Raw genomic sequence first — 26,998 nt, forward strand, 5'->3', positions numbered from 1 at the left:
ATTTACAAGCCGCTCATTGCCACCGCAAACGAATTGTAGTGGCTTAGTGAAATTTCTCGCTTTGCCTACCGCTGCTCGGATACAATTATTTTTGTCTGAAGATAAGTTGAGATGAAAGTGTTTTCAGACGCGTTGACGCCTCTACCATTTGAAAGGATTAACCATTGGATGTACCGAAAAAAACACGTGTAGGCTGCTATTCTTGGAGCAAACCTATAGTTTTATTTTATAGAAAGACTATTCCGTAAGAGTTTCAAAACGAATGCATTGACGACATACGATGCACTAAATTTTTTAATTATGTGCAAAATTCACATTTATAAATTGAAGTATAAATTTGCGCGTGTTTCAGGAAATTTATGATTCACCCAAAACCCGATCCTTATTCTACACAACGTTGCCGACAGAATAATATTTGTTTGATAACCATTCTATTTAAATCAAACATACTTGAGCCTATAATTATTTATTTATTTATTTGCTCAACAGTATTCCTACAGCTACTTACTAAACAACATCCAAACAATTACATTGTACACAAAAGCCAAAAACGGAATACACGTTCAAACATAAACAAAGCACAGTTTCACCCTTATATACAAAAAATATAACATAGTATATATGTATTTATAATAAATTTTAAGATTCATTGATCATTATAATATATATTTAATATAAATGAAGAATAACAAAGCCATTATTAATAAAAGATGCCAGAGTTTTTTAAACATTTTTAGTTACATTAAATATATCTATTTGCTGGTAATTTGTGTTATAATCTGAAGGTATACGATACATGACTGAGTTACGTAAATAGTTTGTATTAGACCGAGGAATTTTAAATAGTTGGGTTTGCCTTGTATTGTATGAAGAAGGGGTGTGAAATAAGTCAGGACAGTCAATTAAAAATAGCGTGTATAAACATAATGTCGTATTGTTAACGTCTACATTCTTATGATTCAATAACGAAGTACTTGCAGGAATCTATATAGCTAGTATACTTTCGGAAATCCTTAAACTTAAAAACTTAAGAAACTTTATGATTCCACATGTTATTCAGTCCACCTTCAATTTCTGAGAAAACTAGTTAAAACTATACGAGCGCAGACAGGAGCTGTTCTCAATTTGGCCAGGGGTGGAGAGCTTGTACGCCGCCGGCTTACGACACATACAACCACCAAAATATCTATAGATCACTTTACATGAGGAAGCTTTAACTTATTTTACAAATGCACTTATACTTTTAAGTATTATATTTATGCAGGAGAATTAAGTTTAATAAAAAAACGTTTAATTGAGCTTTCATCAGGATTTTATTAGGTGTCAAATGTCCAACAAAATATGAATTCTGTGTTGTTTATAAAACTCGTATCTACTATTATGCGATACTGCTTCACGATTTTGTATAGTATAATACCTGCTTTGCGCTGTTTGTACTTGTATTTCCATGAAATATCAAGTGTGTAATAAAAATGATCAAACACATTAGCCACAATTCAAAGATCGCCAGTCCAAAGCGAACAATCTGCCTATGCTCTATTTCTGCCTGGTGTTTAGAAACAATAGCTTGTATATGCAATTAGTTTATCGGATAGATGGTGGTCGAATGTGTCGTAAATCTATTCTCTTGCCACCAGTGGGCGCTGTACGTACCGTATGTAGATTCCACTCGGGTAATTAATGCGCCCTGGTAGAGTTTCCCTCTACCCCGGCGGGTTTAAATTGAGTGCCCAGCTCCCCGATGTACGATATCACCGATTCGAGCAAATTAAAACTTCGCGACTAAACATTGGTGACCGAAAATAAAGGACGCAAATTATTTTCGCAGGTTGAAACCGGTTGATTAATTGTTATGTGCATTTATTGGTCGAATTTATTTAAGGATTCATTCATTTGGAAGTTGTTTTCAAAGTTGTAGCAAAATAAAAAAAAATATTCGATGGCTCAAGAACGAATTTTAAGCAAACAATAATTTTAAGAAATTATCATTTAATGTTATATTAGTATATTTATTTACTGGGAATTTAATGACCGAATATTTAACGAATGCTTTGATTGTAAATATCTACTAAAATCTTTACTAAACTAACGATACTGAGTACGACTATAACATCACGCTACGTTGACATTTGACAATTCATAGATAAAAGAAGAAAGCAAAAAAAACTATTGTACTTCTTACCTGAACTATAACGAAAGATTAATTTTATTACGTTTCACGAGAATACAAATATCGTTTCTATTTTTAAAACGTATGCCAGATGAAATTTAACCAATTTAATATTTTTACGACATATTTAAATTCAGCAACTTGTGTGGAGTTGCAATGTTTTTACGCAATATGTTTTAGTGTGTGAACTTATAAATCATCAAAATAGAGACTTAAAAAGCTTGAAGGCATAACTACGCTCACTTATTATCCGTGCCAACAGCTGCATTTCGCATCAGCTTGAATTATGTGCGGTTCCTCCTTCAGGATAAACATATTTGCATATATTCATTGATTTTATACAATTTCTTAGAAACGCAATTTACAACTTATTTCTAAGGATATCACTCACAACTGAATCAGGATGAATTGGAGTCAACATTTAGTAACCGTATACTCTAAAATCCAATACATTTTTGACAGAGGTCAAACATAAACACCCTATTTTGTAGGCCTCCTGGTAGTTTTGCGAACGGATGGCGTAGTCTTGCTCTTTCGTGAATTTTGTAAACGTTGCTGACATTCATAAGCATGCTCAAAGAAGCATCTAAATTGAATAAACGTATTTTGATTTTGATTTATGATTTTGTAATTAAATCATATCATAGAAGTTTATTAAGAGAAAGGACTTATCTACACTAATATTATGAAGGGGTAAGATTTAAATATTTGCATTGAATTGGCTCTAAAACTGCTGGATGGGTTTGAGAATTTCTTTCACCATTAGAATCCCACATTATCCCTGACTATCTATAGAAATGTATATAGGCTATACAATATTTTGAAGTTGGGGCACGAAAACTTCGGTTACATTACCCAAGGTGTAAAAACTAAATACCTATTAAGACCGGAAACTAATGACAATAAAGCAAAGTGATATTGTACGGTTTTATAGAAGACAACAATATGTAGCTACGTCTATTACAGTGGGATGCAAAATCATGTGACATAAGATACGAAAGATTGTCAACCATTATGAAATCAGCTGCTTGGAAGGACTTGTATAAGTTATAAATAAATGGGATAAAGAAAATAGTTTTGAATTGATGAGTGAATTTGCAGGGTTCATACTTAAAATCGACGATAACACTCTATGAACGACCCCAAGCTTAAGTCTGTTTTAGCTAACTTTTCTGTAGAGTGCCACATTGGATAATATTAGAATACATTGTACTTTGTCACGCTATCTTAGCCTAAAGTGACGCCCCTTCTCATTATCCCTTCTGTGGTGAATACCAATTTGCAATAACAATGATTGAACCACAAGGCTCACTTTAGTTAAGATTCTAATGAAGATTCAAAATCTCGATAGTAATGATAATTTATTATTACTTCTTTGCATGAAAGTTTAATACGGTAATCTATAGGCTGAGAGAGGACGGCCGTTTGGCTTATAAGCGATCTGTTCCACGTGTTAATAAATAACAAATGTAAACGGTAACCTTTAGAAAATATTGAAAATGGTAAAGAATATGAAAATGAGCAATTTTGTGTGATTCTGGTTGCTAGTAACTCAGTAGATAACTTACAAACATGACTATTCCCAATACCAGGACACTAGAATTTTGTAGAGAATAAACTTATCGATTCCTCTCTACGCTATGATTAGCAGTTTTGCCTAGTCATCAACATATGAGGAAACCCAATAATGACATCTAACAGGTACAGAAGGCTGAACACCTACTTGTCTATAATACCTACTCGTAATAAAAAAATATCAAGACCTAAACTGTCACTGGATTATCATTCCTTTCCTACACTATCTTTATGAACGTGTAATATTGAGATACATATTTTCTCTAAATACATAAAACATAAAATCGTGAATGTGTTTCGGACAAAATGAAATTACAGTAAATTTATTCACAAGTTAGGGCAGCAATTTACGCGTGTTACAAATCTAAATGTCGGTTTGAACACTATTTATCCTCTTTTCAAAGCTACAAGGTACGACCAAGGGAATAACACCCACATGCCTGGATCCTTTTGGAAAAACATAAATCCGAGGTCGGCCCGCATTTCTCCTTTTTTAATCCCGATACGTTCCAACTTATTTCCATCCTAGAACGACAAATTGAATTATCTCGTCCCGATGCTTCTAAATTTAAATACTTCAAAATAAAACGACCTATTAGACATGGGTAATGAGGAAACAATACCGTAAAAGTTATTTTGAATAGGGCACTGACAACACCTAAGCCGGCGCCAGTACTAAATTACCAACCGAGGAGAACGCTAACCTGTCTTCTTTCAAATTTGATTGTGCCCAACATCACACGCCCATAAACTCTATAATGAAACGTCCCTATAAAAACAAAACTATAGGCATATGATTAGCTCGATACACGAGTAAGGTAGAGCCACTAAACAAACAGCTCTAATATTGCATCGTCACCTTGTTCAAAATCACTTATTGTAAGAGTGACTTGCAACGCAGCAAGTGCCTTATGCTGCGTCTGAACAATGTATTCAGACCCGTGTTATCGCTCTCACTCCAACTATTCATATTGTTTTACTTGTTATTATTTTAATTGATATTTTAGATCCAAATCGCTTTACAAATAGGCGCAATTCAGAATAGGTATTACGGACGACCTTAATGAAAATGTAAATATAATACAGGCGTTTTAACAAAAACCCTCCTGTGACACATTACAACCATAAATATCATAATAAGTGTTCAACGACAAAAAATGTATTCATAATAATATAATGGTGCTCAAGCTAACCTTTACTCCATTTAGTGTCAATGAATTCGATACTCATGATGGATGACATGCCAAAAAACTGTATAATACAGAAACATATTTGTCGGTCCCGCATTGGAAACACATAAACATCGCGCGCGCCTTTACCGAGGCCGGTTCAAATGAGGCACGGCGAAGGATCTCGGATTGCAGCGCCTTGGCGCCACTCGACACATTTGAGAAGTTAGCACACCCATCAAAAGCGACAAAAAACTACAACAATACACTAAAAGTTCGTTGGGTCGTGCTTCACTTCACAGGCTAATAGGCGAACGGAACGAACTGGATTAGGATCTCTATAAACCGGATCACGATATACCGGTGAATGCATTTTGATGCAACCTAAATTTAGACTAGCATAAATCATCGAGTAGAATCAGTGTCTTAATTAGAGTGAGAGATGTCAACGTAGCCCGATGCCTCGGTTCGGAATAAATCAGGATTTAAATTGCTTTCCGCAACGACACACCCACCGTCGACTGGGCGTTAATAGCGCGTGCAACCGAAATATTAAACGAATGTTTTCAAATATTTTTTGCTTTGAAATCGAATACCGTCTAAGCGACACATGTAAAAAATTAGAGTACCAGGATATATCACGCGTTTGTGGAATCAACTAATTGGATGGTAAGCTTGAAGGATTTACTGAATACATATTTTTGAAGTTCAGAGATGTTTAGTCATCATTTGTTGAACGATTTTCACGGCTTCCACATCCATTCAACGATTGCTAATTGTTGATAAATTTATATAATATATGGAATGATGCAGATACGAATTGTATTTTTATTAATTGACGAATTATTAAATACCTCCTTTATTTAAATCCTAAAACCTAAAGGCAATTTTTCTTTAAAAGTTTAGCCAAGTAAAATCGCAAAAGAATTACTTTATTAGACGCAGGTAAATACGATTTTACGAGCTAAGGATTGATTAAAATCTCAAGGAAATAAAAAGGCATAAACTTTATTTGTTTTATACAGGGTAATAATAATCTTATTGAGTTTTATTAATTTAATATGAGGTTTGTTAACAAACGCCAATTTCGATTTGATTATTCCGATCGCTTGGCCGGGGCGCTCATAAATCAACCATAATAAACCTAAGCTTTCGTCTTCTTTATTGACCAAACATACCTTTATCATGACAATTACATGGTCGTTAAGAGACAGTAATATAAATTTGATTCGGTACCATGAGAATTAATCTGATATTCAACTGTATGTATTTTTTTAAACCCCGTAACCATCGAACGGGACTGAGATTTATATATAAATGTTTCATTGATTGGTCGTTGTCTTTATGTTTATGTCTATGATATTTCGCTTTCTTTATAGTTTCCCTGCAGTGGTGATTGTGCAACTTATATAATACGCAAACAATAAAAAAACGGAATTCAATGGTATATGTGCTGTGATATTTTAAAGATGGAATTGTCAAGGACATCGAAGCAATCGGTGTTCCAAGTTGGATGAAAGAAGCATTAAATTGATTGCGAAGGCGACATATACATGTACGAAGGTCCACAAGCCTATATATCCATTGACGATGATGATTGATAAAGAAAAACATTTATATGTATCACTCAAAAGAAGTACCTCAATAATAGTATGAATATTTTAAAAGGTACAAATAAAAATATAAATAATCTTATCTCATTTGTAATACGAGAAAGGTATTTTGTTCATTCGTAAATAAGCAAAGTTAAAAAAATGTATACGCTTATCTAAAATAGATAAATTGCGAGATTGTTAGTCGAGGGTAAGAACAGGTAGTTTTTAAAAATAATGGGTGTAGTTGACACATGCCATTCTTAAACCGAAGTTGACGCGATATCTCTTAAAACCACTATTAAGCCGGTGATAAAGATTATACATTTATTAGTAGCACAATTATTGATTTTATGCTCTCCAAACAGTAAATGAGTATTCGTAAAGTCTCTAGCGTTCTCTCGATATATATACGACCATTTCCAAGGATATTTCTTACGCTTCAGAACCTAGACTTACCTACAAAGAAACTAAGGCAGCTAGTGCAGTGACAGATTCACTGAGTTTTACGTTAAGTGAATATATGTGGAGAAATATTCAAAGAATGTAAACGGAAATCAGATGAGCGCGGCGGGCGGTCCAAGTCAATTAATATCAGAGCAAAGATAGGAAGCGACGATGACATATTTAAGTGATATAGACAATATTAAAAAATGACACGTGGACGAGACACTTCTACAAAACCATATCTCCATCAGCGTGGAGCAAATACTAAAATATCAAAGTGTTTTTAGTAACGACAATGTCACAGTGGTACAGCAACATGTGTTACATATTGTACGACAATATTTAATGTTGCTTTATTAGGTCCCGGTGTCTTTCGAAATTTCAAAGCAGATGTGAGAGGCACTGACGGACTAATTGGAGACAAATTTTATATTATCATTAGGCATGTTCCAGTTACGTGGATGTTTTAAGATCTTTGTGTTTAACAAGCGGAATATTTTTCACTTTTATATTAGTTTTAACAACGCGACTTCATGACAAATTGTTATTGTTGCTTGCACGCTTAGCAAAGTAAACGAATTATTTGGTTCCGTTAAAAGCGCGGGGAAAATCAGTAAGTTTTGAACGTTAGGAAATATGACAAGAGCAGTGTTCGTTCAATTAGGTAATCTATTGTAGCCATTACGTCTTATTAAAAATACATATTTAAGTTTTTCATACATACAAATAGAGATGTATTACCATAACATTCGGAAACAAGACATAGCGTCAAAAATGTATTAGATTTTGACTTACGCGAGTCATAGTTCGCGCTTGCCAAGTATCGTTTCAAAATCTTACCCGCAAAGTACGCTATTTGTTACCATGGTTACCATTATAAAATAGAATTAACATTACAACCATGTTTTGAGGTACACGATGTAGTCTAACTTAATACTAATAAGTAATTTAAGTGTAACCTAATTTACTAACAACTTATTTCGGTAATACCGGTATATAACCTTCTATAGGGGAAAAGCCGGATAGTTGCCCCACTTTTCGAAAAAGCTTTATATTTTTTAAATATGAACTTGCTGAAAATTATTTAGTGTGTATCTCGCAACATTGGTCTTTTATCTTCTATAAAAGCCTAATTTTGTATACATAATTAACAATGGTTTTGAATAAATACTGTTTTATTTCACCTCTCAGAAAAGGGATAGTTGCCTACTATGGCGGATAGTAGCCTAGCGTAGAAAATGCTTCGGGGGATACTTGCCTCGTGCGTTTTTATTTTGGATAGAAATAAATTTATATCAATTAGAGTAATCTTTATTATTTATTTAACAGTCTTCATAATTTACTGAGATATTTTATTAAGTACAATTTGAAATATTAAGAAACAACAGTAATTTTTCTCCTTTTCCACCGGAAGTAACTGCAACTTCTGTTCTGTTGAGACCCTTCGCTCTTTCAATTGATAAACCCTCAGCTTGTCTCAAAGTTATATCAGGATTTTTGCCATTGAGGTCCAGCCATTTTACTCTCATTAATAAAGTTGTGCTTTAATCCCAACTTTGTCTCAATTTTTCGAAGGCAAGTGTTAAGCTATCTTCTGTTGATGAGGCATTTTGCTTATCTATAATAAATATATAAAACTGTGAAGTAGATATATATTTAATTTACAACAAGTTAGAGACAAAGTAAATTCGAATAAACACCAAAAAAACAGCAAAAAAATAAAATCCGTCTTTGCTTGTTAAGAAATGTTTAGTCACTCTAGGGGCAACTATCCGCGACAGTAAGCAGGGCGACTATCCTTTTTGATGCGGATACTTGCCCTTTTTATTTGCGAAATAAATAAAAATTATTTAGCAATAAAACATGATAAACAGTGTAATTTAAACTCTAATGCATGCAAAGAAACAAAAAGTTGACTGAAACCACGATCAATAATAAAAATATTCAATAGAAATTACTTACCAATATAAATATAACGCCCGTCAAAGTTTCGGCGCGGAAGATTTTTGCTTACACGTACAAAACACTTGGGCCTATTCCGATGGCTTACGTGGCATTTAGGCCTGAAGGGCAGTCACTACTTATTGTAGTAAAGCGCCAATACAAATTATAATCTGAACATAGTTTTTTAAACACCGGGGCATGTATCCCACCGAGGCAACTATCCGGCTTTTACCCTACATCACAAAATAATTTTTCAATTCAAACCAGGAGTTCCTGAGTACAATCGTACCAACGAATAATTAGTATTTGTTTATTTACAAAAGCTTGGCAACGCTCGGCACACTGATACATTGGTACTTAAGAAAAATAAAATACAACATTTAATGTGACAAGCACTTATAGGCAAACATAACAAACTCGATGAGAAAAAAAATACATCGATTCATAAATTACAAAAACTAAAGGAAAATTTATTTAAAACTATGAGTGATATTAGTAACTACGCATTAGCTTATATTTATTTATTAACACTTCTTTGCATTACAATATAAAAATTGAACATAATTATTAAATGAAAAGGAGGGCAACTGGCGGTTTATACTTTATATTGTAAACTTTCAAAATCATGGGATGTATATAATCAATATTATAAATATATATACTGGCAGAGATCTTTCGTAGTCCTAATTAAGCTCACTTAACTATTCAGGTAAACTCAACAGGATGGCAATAAAATACAAAATCCAATTGCGTCTCTTGATTTACAAGGAATCAATAAATGTGAAGGCTATCTTCAGATTTTATTGCGTATACAATAAAAGTAATGTACTGTAGACCTCATATAAACCTTAATCAACATAATGGTTCACAAACGATCAATTAAATTTAATCTAATTAATCATTTATTTCTATGACTGATTTTTTATTAAGACTTCAGCTAGTTGAACTAAATCTCATTTTATAAGCTGTGCATATATGCGTAACTACGTCACGATATGAGAATAATATTAAAAAGGCTATGGAGCGTTCTATTCGTCGGTTGAAAATTTAAGATAAAGTAAAAAACAGTGTAATACATAATACAACATAACAAACGTCGTAACACACTCAAAAAAGTTAAAGTGGAAATGGGCCGGTCACATTGCCCGCGTTTGTGATGACAGATGGGTAAAAAGACATTAGGTCTGGGTTTTCCCACTGGTCAGGAATGGCCATAAGAGAGGGAGAAAACAGAGGACCACACACCAGAAACCTGGGCAAAATAAAAGACATAGCGGGAAAAGATCGCAAAATAGTAGCGAAGATGAGAGACAAATGGAAGAATTTGGACAGGAGCAGGAGGCGCACCTGATCGTAAGTGATACCGCCGCCCATTTCCACTCTAAATGCCAGAGAGCTCGCGAGTGCGTTGCCGGTATTTTAAGAATAGCGCTGAGTTGCGCTCCTCAAAATATGAAGGGCCAGCCTGTGCGTCCATCACCGAATGTTGGATATTCCGATGGTGGACGCCCAGAGGGGGATATATATATCTTATATTTCGTAGCTGAATCTTCTTTAACAATTGTTTCACCATTAAAAGCTGAGTATATATAACATATATATTATATATACTTAATATTAAAGAAAATTTCAGCCAAGCCGCCGCTCCGCGTGACAGGAGAGTATGACCTTAATAAAAATGAATGTACCATTAGGGATATGGATTACGCACCGTTTTAAATAAGTAAACAATTTTGCTGACAGACGTGACTGACTTTAACGACGAAATGTTGTAAGTAAGACTGCGAAATAGGTCAGACACATTTCCATGACTGTACAGATACTTTTGTGTTAAACTGTATTAACCGAAACAGTAGGGTTTCGGAAAGATCATGTGTATTCAACTATAAAGCCAGAGCAAGTTAATAAATAAATAAAATTAAAGGCACACATTGGTGAGCAAGTTAATAAATAAATAAAATTAAAGGCGTGTATTAGTGAGCAAGTTAATAAATAAATAAAATTAAAGGCACACGTTCAACTATTACGTAAGCACTATAGGGGGAAGGGGGGGTGGGGGTCTTTGATTTTCATATTTGGTGATTAAGTCAACATTCATTATTTACTTTTTTACACATACATATTACCCACACATTGTCTTTGCTTTAAAACGTAATGCATTTTCGATACGTTTATGTACTATTATTTTTGAGAGCTTTGCTTACTTTTGCTGACAAGAGAGGGGGAGGGGAGATAAATTGCAGTAATACTTAACGGCCTCATACAATTTAATTTACGTATAGATTTAGGGAGGTAATCTATTATTTTACAATACATTTATATTATAAAAATTAATTGCTAAAATATGAAAGCACACAGCTGTTATGAAAGCTTAATAAAAAAAAAATTATGAATGCAGTAGTAACTTTTTACTTGCGTCCATAAGTGTACTTAAGTGGCTATATGAAAAAATATTTTGATTAAAACGTCCTAATTATGTACATACCATTATTAATTTATTAAAATCTACTGAAATATTATTGGAAAACTTCGTAACTTTCGTTAAAAAATTACAGAATAATACAAAGCTTTTTAAAACCGGATATAAACTTCCGTTACGAAAAGTTAGTGTAGTAACAAATTAGTGAAACAATAGGCTCTTGACGAAAAGAAAGGTCTAAGGTTGTTTTCATACATAATAAATCAGTGATAAAAAACCAATGGCGCTACAACCTTTTAGGTCTGAGTCTCTGTATATGTTTCATGTCTCGTATATGTGATCATTTATTGTTATTAATAGGCAAGTAGGTCATCTGTGCCGGACACGTCATCCATTTTTGGCCCTAAGACATGAAGATTTAAGTGTAATAGAGTGAAAAATCCTTTATGTCATGGTTCAAACGGTGTAAGGGTTAAGTTCTACTAGGCCAATTAGATTTGAGTTTAGATAAAACAGTAAAATATATTATGTTTTTTGTTTTTTTTTAAGACAATTCACACCAATTGACCGAGTGCCATGCTAAGCTGATGAAGCTTGTGTTATGGGTACTAGGCAACGGATATACATACATATTATAGATAGATATACATATTTAAACACCCAAGACCTAAGCACAACACCAAATGCTCATCACATCGATGTTCGTCTCAGCCGGGGATCGAACCCGGGACCCATGGATTCGCAGTCAGGGGTACTAACCACTAGACCAATGAGTCGTCAAAATTGGTTGTAAGAAAATCGATAAATTGCATCAAATCGACAACAATATATCAAGTGCAGTTAATAAATAATGGTAAAAAAAGCTCGTAAAATCGTAGATATGTCCAGATAGGGTACGGCGGGGGGCACTCCACTCGGCGCCGGATCACGAGCCAATTAGAAACACACCTTTTCGACATGTGTTTGTCCGAACTAAATTTAAGGATACGGGAACGTTACAGCATCCGTTATCGCTTATCGCATTTGCCAATACTTCACGGAAATAGAAAAAAAATTACAGCTTTAAAGTTCGACCGGTATCTATATGCGTCTTATGCCTGAAATGACAGTCTAAGTGTGTGTGTGTAGACAATATACACGCCTTATTACGAGAACATTCTTGTCATAAACGTATAATGAGTTACAATCAAAAAAAAAATCTGTGGCGCTACAACCTCTTTAGATCTTGGCCTCAGATTTTTAAATCTGATTCATGATCATTTTTAAATCTAATACGCAAGTAGGTGATCAGCCTACAGTGCCAGACACACGCCGTCGACTTTTTGGGTCTAAGACATGTCGGTTTCCTCACGATGTTTTCCTTCACCGTTCGAGCAAATGTTAAATGCGCACATAGAAAGAAAGTCCATTGGTGCACAGCCGCGAATCGAACCTACGATATGAGAGTCGCACGCTGAAGTTATAGGCCAACACTGCTTTCAATCAAAAAGGCATTTCTTTTTCATTTTAAAAAAGCTGTAAAAGCTCTAAGACTACTGTATGAAGACGTAAATACACACCTTGGTTTTAACAAGTTTAGAATTTTCCTTGCACATCTTCGCCAGGACGTGGTAGTCTCCTCGGGCTGCGTATAATATCCACTGCTTCTGTTTTGTGTCCAGCGGTTCAGTTTCCTTGTGATCCAGCTATAAAAATGAACATTTGTAATAATTCAGCTGTTTGCTAAAAAAAAATAAAAACCATTTATAAATTATGACATGCCATCTTTTAATACTCATGAATAATTAGAGATTCATTAAAGCAGGCAGTGTTACCCTTTAAATGGACACTAATTTACGACCTAATGATTTTTGCTCTAAGATAATCGTAATTGCAATATCCCCATCTTCTACGTAGTTTTTCAATAGCCGCTGATGTAGCATACTTGGAACCACGTGGCACAAAAACTCAATATTGATATTGGAGTCAGTTTAATTACTGGGTAAGCTTGCTAAGAGCATGTTATTTTATTATGCTGCCATTAATAATTAGGGCTTCATTAAAATCTGACAAATAATGTAATGTTACAAAACCCTGTAAATAGACACTGATCTCCAATGACTCGATAATTTTAACGTTATATTATATCAACGACTCTCAATTCTTTAGAGTTAAGTCTCAAAACCCCAGAGATTTTGAATTGATATCAATTGCGGCATACGGTTATTAAAAAACAAATATTTTCTATCTTTATCGACTAGTTACCAATTTTTTTTTTTCGAGAGAAACAACCCAACTACCACGATCTTATTAGGTACAACACAACAACAAAGTAACATTTATTACCTTACAGTATTCAAAATATTATTTTCAGAATCTTATTTATTTGAATATCATATAATTCTGATGTGTGTGTGAATTAATTATACCTATAATAAATCTATTCAATTTATCATATTTTATAGGCCACTGATCACCCTTTTGGGCCTGACATCGATTTTTAGGTCTAACAAAAGCCGGTGCTTACGATGTTTTCCTTCGCTTTCAAAAGTGCTATCTACTTGCGAATACACAATACTCTATTGGTACACAGCCGAGATCGAACTCATAGCCTCAGAGTTAAAAATACCTTGCAATCACACACTCGAGAAATGTGTTCAGATAAAACCTTTACGACTATGAAAAAAAATCAAATTGTTTTATTTCCGATTTTCGGGATATAACCTACGCTTTTCATATCCAAGAATGTTAATTCACAGTAGAGACTAACATATAACTCACATATGTACTTGTTGACATACGGCAATCATATTTAGCTTTTCGACTATTACACTTACGGTTAATAAAGCCTGAATAATATATAGACTTACCGAAGCTCTATCTTCCTCATCCAAACTCTGAAACAAAGAAACATTTATTTAATCACATTATAATAATAAAATAGTAACTTTTCATCATAGCCATAATGGCGCTACATTATTTAGTTATACTATTTGTGTGTTCCTTTACCACATTTTTATAGGTAATATTGTCATTCTTCACTGTGCTACGTAAGGTATTATGTAAGGTCCAAATTGGTATAATCCAATTGGTTGCCAGAGGAGTCAGTACCTAGGATAGACTCGACCTGTTCATAGCGAGCTTTTACCCAGTAATTAAACTGACTCCGATTTCAACCGATTTTTGTGCTACGTGTGACGTGATTCCAAGTTTGCTATATAAGCGGATATTGATAATCTATATAGAAGCTAGGGATTGGAATTAAGATTATCTTGGATCAAAAATCATTGGGTCGAAAATCGGTGTCCATGTACAGGGTAATGCATGCTTTAATGAATCTCTAATTATTCATGAGTAGTAAAACATTGACCGAATGGTACCCTAGAGACGGAAAACGAAGAAGAGGCCGACAACGCAAAAGCTGGGAGGACGAACTGAAACTAACAGCAGGCTACAACTGGAAAAGAGTCCGCGAAGAACGGACAACAGTGGAGGCCTTTGCCAAGAGGCACACCAAACTACGAGATATACTGGAGTGAAAATATATTAAAGATCACAGATCACAGAGGTTCGGAATATAATAGCTATATTATTATTATTATAAAATATGGTATGTCATAATCTATGAATGGTTTTCATTTCTGTAACATTAAAACGTTTTAGGTCAATTAAAGTAAGCAGTAGAAATGATATCAACGATAAATACACCTGACCCACTGCACTCGAACCATTACTTATAGAGATCGTAACATGTTAAGAAGTTAAAGAAAATATCGTTCATGAATTATTAAAGCACTTGTGCATTTGTGCACGGCGCAGCACACGTCCGAAAAAAATTAATATTATAAATAAAGACGATATTTACATACATAATAAATATCTTAAAGACACATATAAATTAATCGGAACCTAATATTTCAAAATTAATAAATGAGTACTTATATTGTGAAAATAATATTTTGAATTAATGGTCAATAAATTCGAATTCCCCCGTCTTCAGGCTTGCGATGCGATTGACTGCGCGATGTGAACGTCTTAAACGTTTTATAATATTGAATCGATAATGAGTCGTAATGCCTATAAGGTAAGATACAATTTTGGATGGAATTTTAAATGAGATACGTGATCTTGGATCATTGTGGTGGACGTGCGTTGCCCAGCATGACCACTATACCACCTGTCGTTACATATTTATGTCTACACTATTTGCCCCACTGTTAGGGACTTCGATATTGACAAGATAACATCCTTAATGTGATGTGTTTGATTTAATAATAAGATTAAGTTTGTACGTTCTCAGTTTTTAAGTACTTAACCAAAGACAATTAACTATTAATTTTTGAATGATGAATCACCATTGTCGTTTATCAAATCATTCATAAATCAATCGGTATCTTACAAACTTACGTTCCAATTCATACACGTATAAATTTAAATATTTAAGAATTATTTCTTATACATTTCCAAATATAGAAAAAAAATTGTTTCCGATAGTAACAATATATTTTTAGTAACAATTGAGTAATTCAATTTGAAAAAACTCGAATTCATTCGCAAAAGAAAAGTTGTATATTATTATGCGTTATAGTGACTTTTATCAATGAATTACTTCTTTGAGATTTTGATGACCTAGCAGCAATGAGACCTATATACTAAGACTTATTTTCTGGCCCTAATTTTCATTTAAATTTGTGATTATTTATCCGTTGTTTCTTGACTTTAATGACAAGTAATGGTGCGTTTGTGTGAATAAAATACATAAATTCTATTCCTCCACCTCAAAGACGAAGTGAATTTGTATTTACTACTAGGCGTTTAATTACTGTAATACTATTTGTATTTACTTGACAATAAAAATCTTGTATTGCCTGTGTACCCTTAGTTCAAGATTTAGTTTTATAGAGAACAAAACGACCAACAAATCCGAACAAATTTCGTGTCGTGTATAAACAATTTATTTACTGGTACTGATTAATTTCGAAGATGTATACAGCTAATTTACATTAAAGTCTCGTAGGGTCTAAGCTAAGACAGGACGTCTAAGAAAACGTCTGCAATAAAATGGAAACAAGGCTAATTTGTTGAACCTACGTAGCAATAAAGCTTTAGCCTCTTGTTCGCAAGTAAGTAATCTATGTGGTAATGAATAAGATTAACATGTAGTGCAACGTTTGATCACGATTTATTGAGTAGCAAGTTATTACTATATTTAGCTAAGCTCTAGTGTTTTAAATCCTTTATTAGAATCACATTGTATTCGGTGAGTCTACTAAGAGAGAATGTGTTGACTTTTTGAAATGCGCTTTAGTTTACAGATGAGTTTCGTTCTTACATTAAAATATCAGTGTTCTATTTGGGTATAGTAGTAAAAAATTATAACAATTAGAAAAAATCACTAGAACGTTTCGATTTTTACCCACATTAAACTCCGATAACCATCTTAACTTTATTATTAAGACTTGCAAGTCTTTTGTTTCACCATTCAGACGACAAAGTGACGTCTTAAAATTTACGAGAGGATCACAAATGTTATGAAAGGAGCCCCAAGACGCCAATGCGTCGCCCCGGGACGCCAGCGCCGGACGCGTCACGGTGTGCCACAACGTAGCTTACATTATGGTGGCGACGGCACGGTATTTCGATCGATACACATCAAACATCTAATACGTTGCTATAACTTCATACTTAATGAAAAATTGCCACTACTGCGATAGTTTATCCAGTTAAGTCCAGTAAAAACTATAGGAATCTTTTTATTTCTATATAAACACTAGCTGACCCGGCAAACGTTGTTTTGCCATGTATATTATTTCTAGGAAAAAAAACTAGTTCAATAAAAATAACTATCTACTATACTAAAAATAGGGGTTGATCGTAGAGGGGTGAAAATTTAGGGTTGTATGTATTTTTTAATGCCACATAATAAAATAAAAACCACCAGGACCAGACGGAATATGCAATGAGGCACTTAAAATAGGAGCACCCATTTTAACATATCATTTTACGCGATTGTTCAATAAGATACTAGATGAAGAAAAGGTACCAAAACAGTGGTGTACATCGGATATAATCCTTCTCTTCAAGAAAGGAAATCCCTTAGATATAGGGAATTACAGGCCCATAAGTCTGCTGGCAAGTATTTATAAACTATTTTCATCCATAATCTTAAAGAGAATATCTGACGATATTGATAAGCAGCAACCAAAAGAACAGGCAGGATTCAGATCAAGCTTCAGCACAATGGACCACATACAGACATTAGAACAAGTCATAGAAAAATACAGAGAATACAATAGACCTCTGTATGTGGCGTTCATTGACTATAGCAAAGCTTTTGATAGCATTAGTCACTGTGCAATCTGGAACGCTTTACAATATTCAAATATCAACCAGAAATACATCAATGTTTTGAAATATATCTATACAAAAAGCACGAGCAGAGTTAAATTAGAAACTAGAGGTGACGAAATAAACATAGAACGCGGAGTTAGACAAGGTGATCCTCTTTCCCCGAAGCTGTTTATAGCAGTCCTTGAAACTATCTTCCAAAAACTAGACTGGAAGAACAGCGGAGTGTACATAAACGGACAATACTTAAACAATCTGAGGTTCGCAGATGATATTGCTGTTATTGCTGAGACTGCAAAAGACTTAGACGAAATGATGAGATCACTGGACTGCGAAAGTTCCAAAATCGGCCTTGAAATGAATGTAAATAAAACGAAGATACTAACGAACAATCGGGAGCGCCAGATAGTGATAAAAGGTAATAATATAGAATACGTCAGGCAATACAAAACTTCAAATAACGAAGAAGAAGTGACAAGGAGAATCAACACAACTTGGAAGAAATTCTGGGCATTAAAAGAAATCTTAAAAGGCAATTACAGCTCACACATGAAAAGGACAATATTTGATACATGCCTGTTACCTTGCTTGCTGTATGGCTGCCAAACTTGGACCTTTACAAATAAAATAAAACAAAAAATTAAAAGTAACCAAACAGCAATGGAAAGGAGTATGCTGAAAATTAGGAGAATACACAAAATTGGGAGCGAAGAAATTCGTCAAAAAACCAAATTAACTGATGCTCTCAGGCACGCACTCTTACTCAAATGGAGATGGGCTGGACACATCTCACGATACCGAGACAGAAGATGGACCATTGAAACCACACGATGGAAAGGACCCATGGGGAAGAGAAATGTTGGTCGACAATTAAGACGGTGGGCTGATGATATAACACACGTCGCAGGAAACGACTGGATACAAATAGGCAGAGACAGGGAGTCATGGAAAAGGATGGAGGAGGCCTTTACCCAACAGGGATCCAAACCTTGTACATAAATAATAATACTAACGGTAATTATAAGTAACCATTTTAAATTTAAGCAATTAAGTACTAACAACATTGTAAAACATAAGCAAGTTTTGGAATAAATGGCTTTATTATTTATTATTATTATTAATAAAATAAAAAAAATAAACGTTTTGGGGTGGACACCCCTTATCACTTAGGGGTTTGAAATAGCAGATTCTCAGACTTACTGAATATGCATAAAAAATTTCATAAGAATCGGTCGAGCCGTTTCGAAGGAGTATGGGAACGAACATTGTGACACGAGAATTTTATATATTAGAAAATTTCCTCGTATGTTTAATACTTGAATGTTATGTCAGTTAAAGCGACAAATATCTAATTAAAAGTTTGGTTGGTAAAAGAACTTATTCCATGTATGTATACGTATAAAGCTGTTTCGACGTGTTTTATCTGTGCATTTACATTTTTATAATAGAGCCTACTTCTGCTAACGATTCTCTTCTTATCTTTCATCTCTTTTAAAATACACGTATAACCTTCCGTAAACAAGTAACATTTATACCAACAATTTTCAACACGCGACGCTTAGGAAAATTGACTTCAGTATTATTATAGAACAACAAGTAAATTTTCAGTTACCATGCCGTTATCAGTACGAACGATGAGTCAAGACCTATTATTAAAAACAAGATAACAAAATATTAACATAAATACAAGCGATCAACACAATTGCAAACAACATTTTGTATCTGATTATGCACGAATCATAATAGACAAGAGGATTAGATGGAGCTTTTGGTACACGATAAGATTTTATCAGACTCAGAACGGTATTACTTAATTTGACTATTGATTTTCAATTGGCCCTCTATCTTGTATATGCAAATCGTTTCTATTAAACACTTTTTCTGCAGACTTCCTCGGGGTTTCGATTGTTCATTTCTACAGAGCGTATAATCGCGTCTCAGTTTTTTATCTTTCAATAAGTGGCAGCTAATTCCTTTTATATTCCATAACAGCATCGACAAGGCTCGTTGCTTGTGGCATCCGCGTTGCTGATGGCTACAAGTGATTCTCAAGCCCTAACAGCAGCGAGAGAACAATGAAATCGGTCATATTTTCCTGCCAGATCGCAACGGAGCGTGATCGCTTATCGTTCACATCGTGCATAACAACTTTAGTGTGTTTGTTCAAAACAATCACGTCCTAAAATTTTGTTCTAACGAACTCCACTCATTTCTATTATCAAAAGTGTTAAATAATTTGATTGGATATTGATGACAAATGATAATACAATTTACGTATTCGATGGCGTCATAATCACCGCAATTCTCAATTTAAATACGAGAGAAGCGGGTGTAATAAAATGTTTACAAGTCTACTAAGCTACTAAAAAGGGATTGAATTTCGCGTTTAGGACATACTTAGCAGTAAGCAGAAGCTTTAAACTCACGACATTAAACTAGCCTCTCAGAATCCACATTAACTCGACATTAACAATTCGAATGCCATAAACGTAAAACTAAGCAGCTCGTGGGTGAATCAATGAAAATTAGATCGAATAAATATAGTCACGAGGACGATATAAAGATAATCAAAAGTACTGACAACAAAATGCACGAATGACCTTTTTAAAGACTGTTTTAATACCGCACGTGCGCTCTGGAGTCACACTATGGTAATTGTCGAGGGACAATCGACTAAAAGTCACGAGAATGTATTCAAAATACTCGTCATGAATAATGATGATATTGACATATTCGTTAGTATAGCTTGCCGCGTTCGACGCAATTTAATAATAACTAGGCTAGATATACCACAGCAGTGTTGGCCTAGTGGCTTCAGCTTGCGACTCTCATCCCTGAGGTTCGATCCCCGACTGTGCACCAATGGACTTTCTTTCTATGTGCGCATTTAACATTCGCTCGAACGGTGAAGGAAAACATCGTGAGGAAACCGACATGTATTAGACCCAAAAAGTCGACGGCGTGTGGCACAGGAGGCTGATCACCTACTTGCCATTGAAAATTGATCGTGAATCAGATTCAGAAATCTGAGGCCCAGACCTAAAAAGGTTGTAGCGCCACTGATTATTAGATATACCACAGGCTCCAAATAGAATTCTAATACAAAATCAAATACGAACGGAATCAATAGCGTAAAAAAACGTAAACGTTTCTAGATACCAGACTTTAAACTATCAATCTCCAAAACTAAAAAGATAAGTCTATAATGACGAAATTACCGCATTATTCACTGGATATTGTCCGAGATTGAGTAACATAATTGACTCTTACTCAAAGGAAGCGCATAAAGAGTTAAACGTGTAAGTCGTGCGGGATTAAAGTATCCTTTTATAGCGCGCTTTACTTTTGTAAATTCTTTGTAGATTAATTTTTAAGAATTTCAATTGACGAGCGGAAGAGCGCGTCGGCGATCTATTTCAGTGTTGATTTATGCCGCAGGATCTTAACAGAACGGGTGGCAATGTGGCATATAAGTGAGAAACGAATTGTTCGTGTATAATTTACTAGTTTCCGCATCAGTTGAAACGTCACGTTTAATCTGTCAGTAGGCAGACAACTCGCTAATTGGTATTGTACTAATGATTAACAAACACGATACTACCATTAAAGAATCGATATCTACAAATTATGTAAATGATTATGTTATCTAATAATTTTCAAATCCGTGTTTATCATTTGGCCAATCGCAGAGTTCGAGACAAAATCCGTGTAAGGAAGTGGATGACAGGTCTGGGCGTTACTGCATACGATTTTTTGCGTATTCTGAGAAGATTTACTATGGTAACATATATATATTTTTTTACCATAGGAAAGAAGAGATTTCAACGAACTGAAAGCACACCAACTTTTTGAAAAAAGCTTAAATTTTGACGTCAGAATTTTCGATTGAAAATTAGGGTGTTTTTTCGATATTAATACAAAATAAGGTGAACAAATAAATATTTTTAATCAAATAAATTACAGTGTATTTGGGACATAGAAAGGTAAGTTTTCACCAAATTTCGTTAAATAAAAAATATTTTTGTTAAAGATAAAAATAAAAAACCAAAAACTTGGTTTTTTTAATTTTTCACGTAAATTTTGGGGTGATGTGAAAAATGTGTGAATACAAAAGTTTTAGATCTTTTTATTACCTACAACTTTGCCATTTAACTTTCTTCGATAGGACTTTTAGTTTTGCCGGAAATCGAGATAAACCGTTTTTTACCCTTAAACCTCCCCCCCTACCCTTCCCGACCTCAGATCGACCGTAATTTATTTTTCCTTTCATTTTGATCATATTCCCCTCCTTTTCTAATGGGTTTCATCCTACTGTAATTTTTTTCACTTTTTATTTATTTTAAAGGCTATCTGCACTGGTCTATAACTCATGGAGACAATTTTAGAACAATGTTAAAATACATGACAATTGTGAAATCCATTAAAGTTTGCGGAGGCGTACACAAACCGACCTAATATTAGTCATTAGGAACCTTTTGTTTCTCGTGTCGTGTCCTCGCTGGGGTTGGCTTATTCATATGAATTGAAGCGGTTTTTCGTCCTAATGGTACCCTATTCGGATTTTTTTAATGTGCCCATCGGGATCCATTTCACGCCTTTAACAAATTAATAACGTCCTATAGTATTCAAACAATGTTTTTATCTGCTTTTTTAGATGCAGGTTTAGCCCATAACTTCAATGGATTCCGATTATAATTTTGCGTTTGTTTTTATGTAATTTTAATTCCAATTTATGATATCATAAACTACTAATTTGCGTTACATCGTAAGATGACGTCAGCTTAAATCGACAATTTATAAGGGAGTGCCAATTCCATTCAATAATTGTGTATTTGGAAATCGGTTTCAGCTTTAAAGCTGCCGAAATAACTATAACCAAATCTAAACGTTGAAAATGAATTAACATTCATTTTACCAGTACTTGAAATTATCAGTAGTAAAAGTGTTGATGAAAACTAATGTTCCCAAAAGCCATGTATATTATTTCTAGGAAACATTTTTTAGTTCAATAAAAATAACTATCTACTATAATACAAAATAGGGGTTTATCGCAGAGGGGTGAAAATTGGGGGTTGTATGTATTTTTGGATGCTGTATCATAAAAAAATAAAAACAAAAAAAAATTAACAAAAAATATAAAAAAAATTTTTGGAGTGCACACCCCTTATCACTTAGGGGTATGCAAAATAGATAGTAGCCGATTCTCAGACCTACTGAATATGCATATAAAATTTGATAAAAATCGATCAAGCCGTTTCGGAGGAGTATGGTAACTAACATTGTGACACGAGAATTTTATATATAAGAAGTTATAACAAAAGTTATAGTAATCAATGATCAAACCACGGGTTTTAGGTTCGGTGCCAAGCGAAAGATTTTTTTTTCCAATTTTGCCGTATACAAGAAACTAACAGAAATGTGCCAAACTCCCCTCAGAATAAGTGGATTTTTTATGTTCTATTAGCGCCGGCGCACTCCAAATGACCCACTAATATCAATATAAAAATATCACTTTCTTGGTTAATGTTTTACTTAGAAATAGTTAGGAATTGAATTTACCAAAATTAGTTATGGAAAAATGGCGATAATTTAACACTGCCGGTTCGCCGTTGTATCCCCAGGCTGTTGCGTTCAACCGATATCCTGGCGCGATCAAGAAAAAATTAATATCGATAATAATCAGATTTACATCATTATGACCGCTAAAGGGTCAATGGAGGTTTTACAATTCAATTAGCCTCGCCAGGTGTCGGCAATTTTACCCGAAGAGCAACCAAAGTTTTATTATTAAACGGTTGGTTAGAAATATTCATTCGCTGACAATGGAATATTTGGATTATATATTTGGAACTCCGCAATACGGCAAATATTGCCTACATTATTTCCTTATGCATGATATGAGTCGATTTTTAAGGCTAAAGTTTTCGTTCCCTCACAACTTTAGCAAGTGTTTCTAGCGCACATAGCGAATCCAGAGGTCTAAGTACTGGACAGGGGCTCGCTGTATCACTTACATATTGACATTCTTGCAACTTTTGGAGATTATTGGACACCCCCCCCCCCCCCCCCCCCCCTTCGTGTAACGCGCCGTAACGTTTTTTTGTACCCAATAGTAAAACGTTTTGTGACCACGCAGTGACTCTTTATAGCTAAAAGTTACCATTATGTGCTGTAAAGTACTGGAAAGTCGAAAATAATATTAAAAATCGACTCATATCATCGTAACGTTTTACAAAAAGAATCGCCCCCCAAAAAATTCGTTACGTAATACTTGAACGCTCCCTTATACATAAAAACCTTTGTGTCAGTAATACTATATTTAATACAATTTAACAGTTCCCTATCAAGTGTGTATTATATATGCCAACTCTAAGAATCAAATCGAATGACCAGTTTAATATGAACCGTGTTTCGTATCTTTATATACAATAAACAATCTTACATTGTGTTCTCGGTTACGCCGTTGGCTATTTACCGAACTCTACGTAATGTACCATCTTACTGATGATCTTGTACTTCGATTACAGTAATTACATAATTATAAAGTGGGACTTGCAAACAGGAGTAAATTTTATATAATAAATAACAAGGCTATTTCGATAATAAGAGACTATAGGACCACAAACAAATGATATATAATTATCACTTCTGTTACAACGTTGAAGAGCTTCACAATGTGTTTTATAAACCAACGTATGAATATCAAGATAGTAAACTCTACACCCCTCATTCATAAGATAAGGTAAGATTTGTCAAGAAAGGAAGGTGCGGCTCATGCTCCACTGGCTGGCCGTTCGAAGGCTCCAGTTGTACCTATATGTCACCGTAAAATTGTAAACACCGTTAGATTGTAATCTATCTCGCGAGATTGTGAACCTCAACGCACTGCTTACAATTTAACGTATCCCTCTCCCCTCCGGACCGCGGAAGCGCTTGGACGTGTCCACTGTGTTGAGTTTTGTGAGAAATTTAAATTTAAAATCTTAAATTAAAATACTAAATTGAACTATTTGGACTTTTGTGGTTTTGAACCCGTGCCTCTTCTTGGATAGGCTGTGGGGTGGGCGCTGTTGTTTGTCATTACACCAAACGGTTGAGTGCCGGCGAGTCGAAATTCTACATCACATTCGGCTAATGACGTAAGTTAGACTACGACGCTTGTGATTTGCTACGGTACTACAAAGCTGTTATACCTGCTACGATCAACTGGTGCGATTGTCTACTGTTGCTTTGCGATATTGAACTCTGGGTTCATTGAAGATATGCCCAATATCCAACGCTCACCCCCTCGTAACACCTCTGTGATGTCTTGTTCCCGATCGGAGTCTGATCTTTCGAAGTCTCCGATGACGAGTGCGGGCTGTATTGCCAAGGGTGACACCAATATAACAACGCGCTCCAAGCGACAACGAATGGAGACCTCTTCCCCGAATGCTCATTCTAGTTCCGAAAGTAGCGACTTAAGAGCGGATGTCCTGAAAATGCTTTCTGAATGGAGAGAGGATCAAGAACGAAACCTACGTGAATGGAAGTCCACTCTAAATGACACCTTAAACAAATTATTTTCTGAATTATCCAATATAAAAACTGAATTCCAGGAAATAAAGAAGTCTAACTCAGAAATAGAAAAAGGAATAGAATTTATTAACAAGTTTCAGGAGGAGACCAATGACAGAGTAAAGGAAATTGAAACTAACCAAAAAAATAATAAAAATGCCATAAAAAACTTAGAATCGCATATCCAGGATATACAGTTTCGTACAAGAGATGCAACTCTGGAGATTCGCAATATCCCGATTTCTGAAAACGAAAAGTTTGACAACTTACTCTCGACCCTTTCTGTCATCGGCAAAGCTGTGGATGTCGATATAAATAGGAGTGTTGTACGTGACTTGTATCGGCTGCCGGGTAGACCAGGAGTATCAAGACCTGTTGTTGTTGAATTTACGAGTGTTAATGCTAAAAATGATTTATTGACTAAGCTGCGAAACTTTAACAAAGGAAGGCCGGTTTCTGAGAAGCTCAATACTCATACTATCGGTTTGCCAGGAATAAAGACTCCACTTTACATTGACGAACATCTAGGTCCATCTCAAAGAAAACTTATGTTTGAAACCCGTCAATTTGCCAAGAAACATAACTACTCGTGCTGGCATTCAAATGGAAGAATACTTTTGCGTAAGGATTCGACTGGTAGACCGATTTTAATCCAATCAGAAAAATGCTTATCTCAGCTGGCAAAGGAATCATGACTCATTGCATGTAACTGCTTTCTCATTAACCTATATTGCCAATTAACTGTATATTGTTATTTATTTCTATTGATTTACTTTAGTCTTGCTAGTAATAAAATTACCTTAGTCAATTTTTTCATGTTAAGTTCTCGTTTAGTCTATAATGTATTTTCGTTTGAATTTGTATTTGCTCTTACACTTATTTTAACCTATATTCACACACTCACTGAAATTATACATCACTTGCACTCAATATATACAAAGTGTACTCATAGAAAGAATGTAACTGTTAACAACAATCTCAGTCTGTTTTCGTGTCGTGTGTATGTGTATTGTGTTGGTCTCATTTGTGTGGCGTTGTCCCCGGGATTGTGGAATCCTCGTAGGGTTGTGCTGTACCGCGTGCCTTTTTGTCTTACCATAGTTGCGGACTCAATAAATAAAATTCGATAAAACTAATGCAATTATAAATGATATCGATAAACTTGATGTTGCACAATCTTCTCTTTGTGACATAGAGGACTGCCAGAGACTTATGAACTGCCCGAATAAGTGTCTAAAAATTATCCATCAAAACATTCGTAGTATAAATCGTAACTTTTCTGATTTTCAAACCTTATTGTTTAGATCCAGGACTGATTGGGACTTAATAATCTTAACGGAATGTTGGCTGCATAATAATCGTAACTTACCATCTCTTGAGGGATACAACTCTGCTCTAACCGAGAAAAACTTCACACAGAATGAAGGAGTTGTAGTATTTTACAAAAAACATTTGAAATTAGTTATATCCGAGCCTGACCTTTGTGATGCCAACTGTTTACTGATTAACCTTGAGGATAATGTAACACTAATTGCAGTATATAGACCACCTGGTTACAAAGATGTTCAACGGTTTTTGGTATCTCTTGACAAACTTCTTTCTGAGATTAGTAGTCCACATAAAGTTCTGATAGGTGATATCAATATTGATATATTGGATAACAATAAGGATGTTAATTCTTCAACGTATTTGAATATGTTGGCTTCTCACGGTTTATTGCCAGCCCACATATTTCCAACTCATGGCAGGACTTGTCTTGACCATGTAATACTAAAATGTTCTTATCGCGTCTTTTGTT

The 26,998-nt window shown here is 34.6% G+C and overlaps 1 protein-coding gene across 3 annotated transcripts in view; it reads right to left on the bottom strand.

Annotated features, from left to right (window-relative positions):
- The window catches only part of LOC125062300 (ankyrin repeat domain-containing protein SOWAHC), a 70,594-nt gene that overhangs the window by 37,694 nt on the left and 5,902 nt on the right, over positions 1–26,998 (bottom strand). For all 3 annotated transcript variants that reach the window (XM_047668114.1, XM_047668115.1, XM_047668113.1), the window contains exons 3-4: positions 14,166–14,192; positions 12,876–13,001 (exon numbers count right to left, since the gene is read on the bottom strand). In XM_047668114.1, coding sequence (XP_047524070.1) covers positions 12,876–13,001; positions 14,166–14,192 — 153 coding nt within the window. The remainder of the gene's footprint in view (positions 1–12,875; positions 13,002–14,165; positions 14,193–26,998) is intronic.

The sequence above is a fragment of the Pieris napi genome, chromosome Z, assembly GCF_905475465.1.
Source record: "Pieris napi chromosome Z, ilPieNapi1.2, whole genome shotgun sequence".
NCBI classification, from domain to species: domain Eukaryota; kingdom Metazoa; phylum Arthropoda; class Insecta; order Lepidoptera; family Pieridae; genus Pieris; species Pieris napi.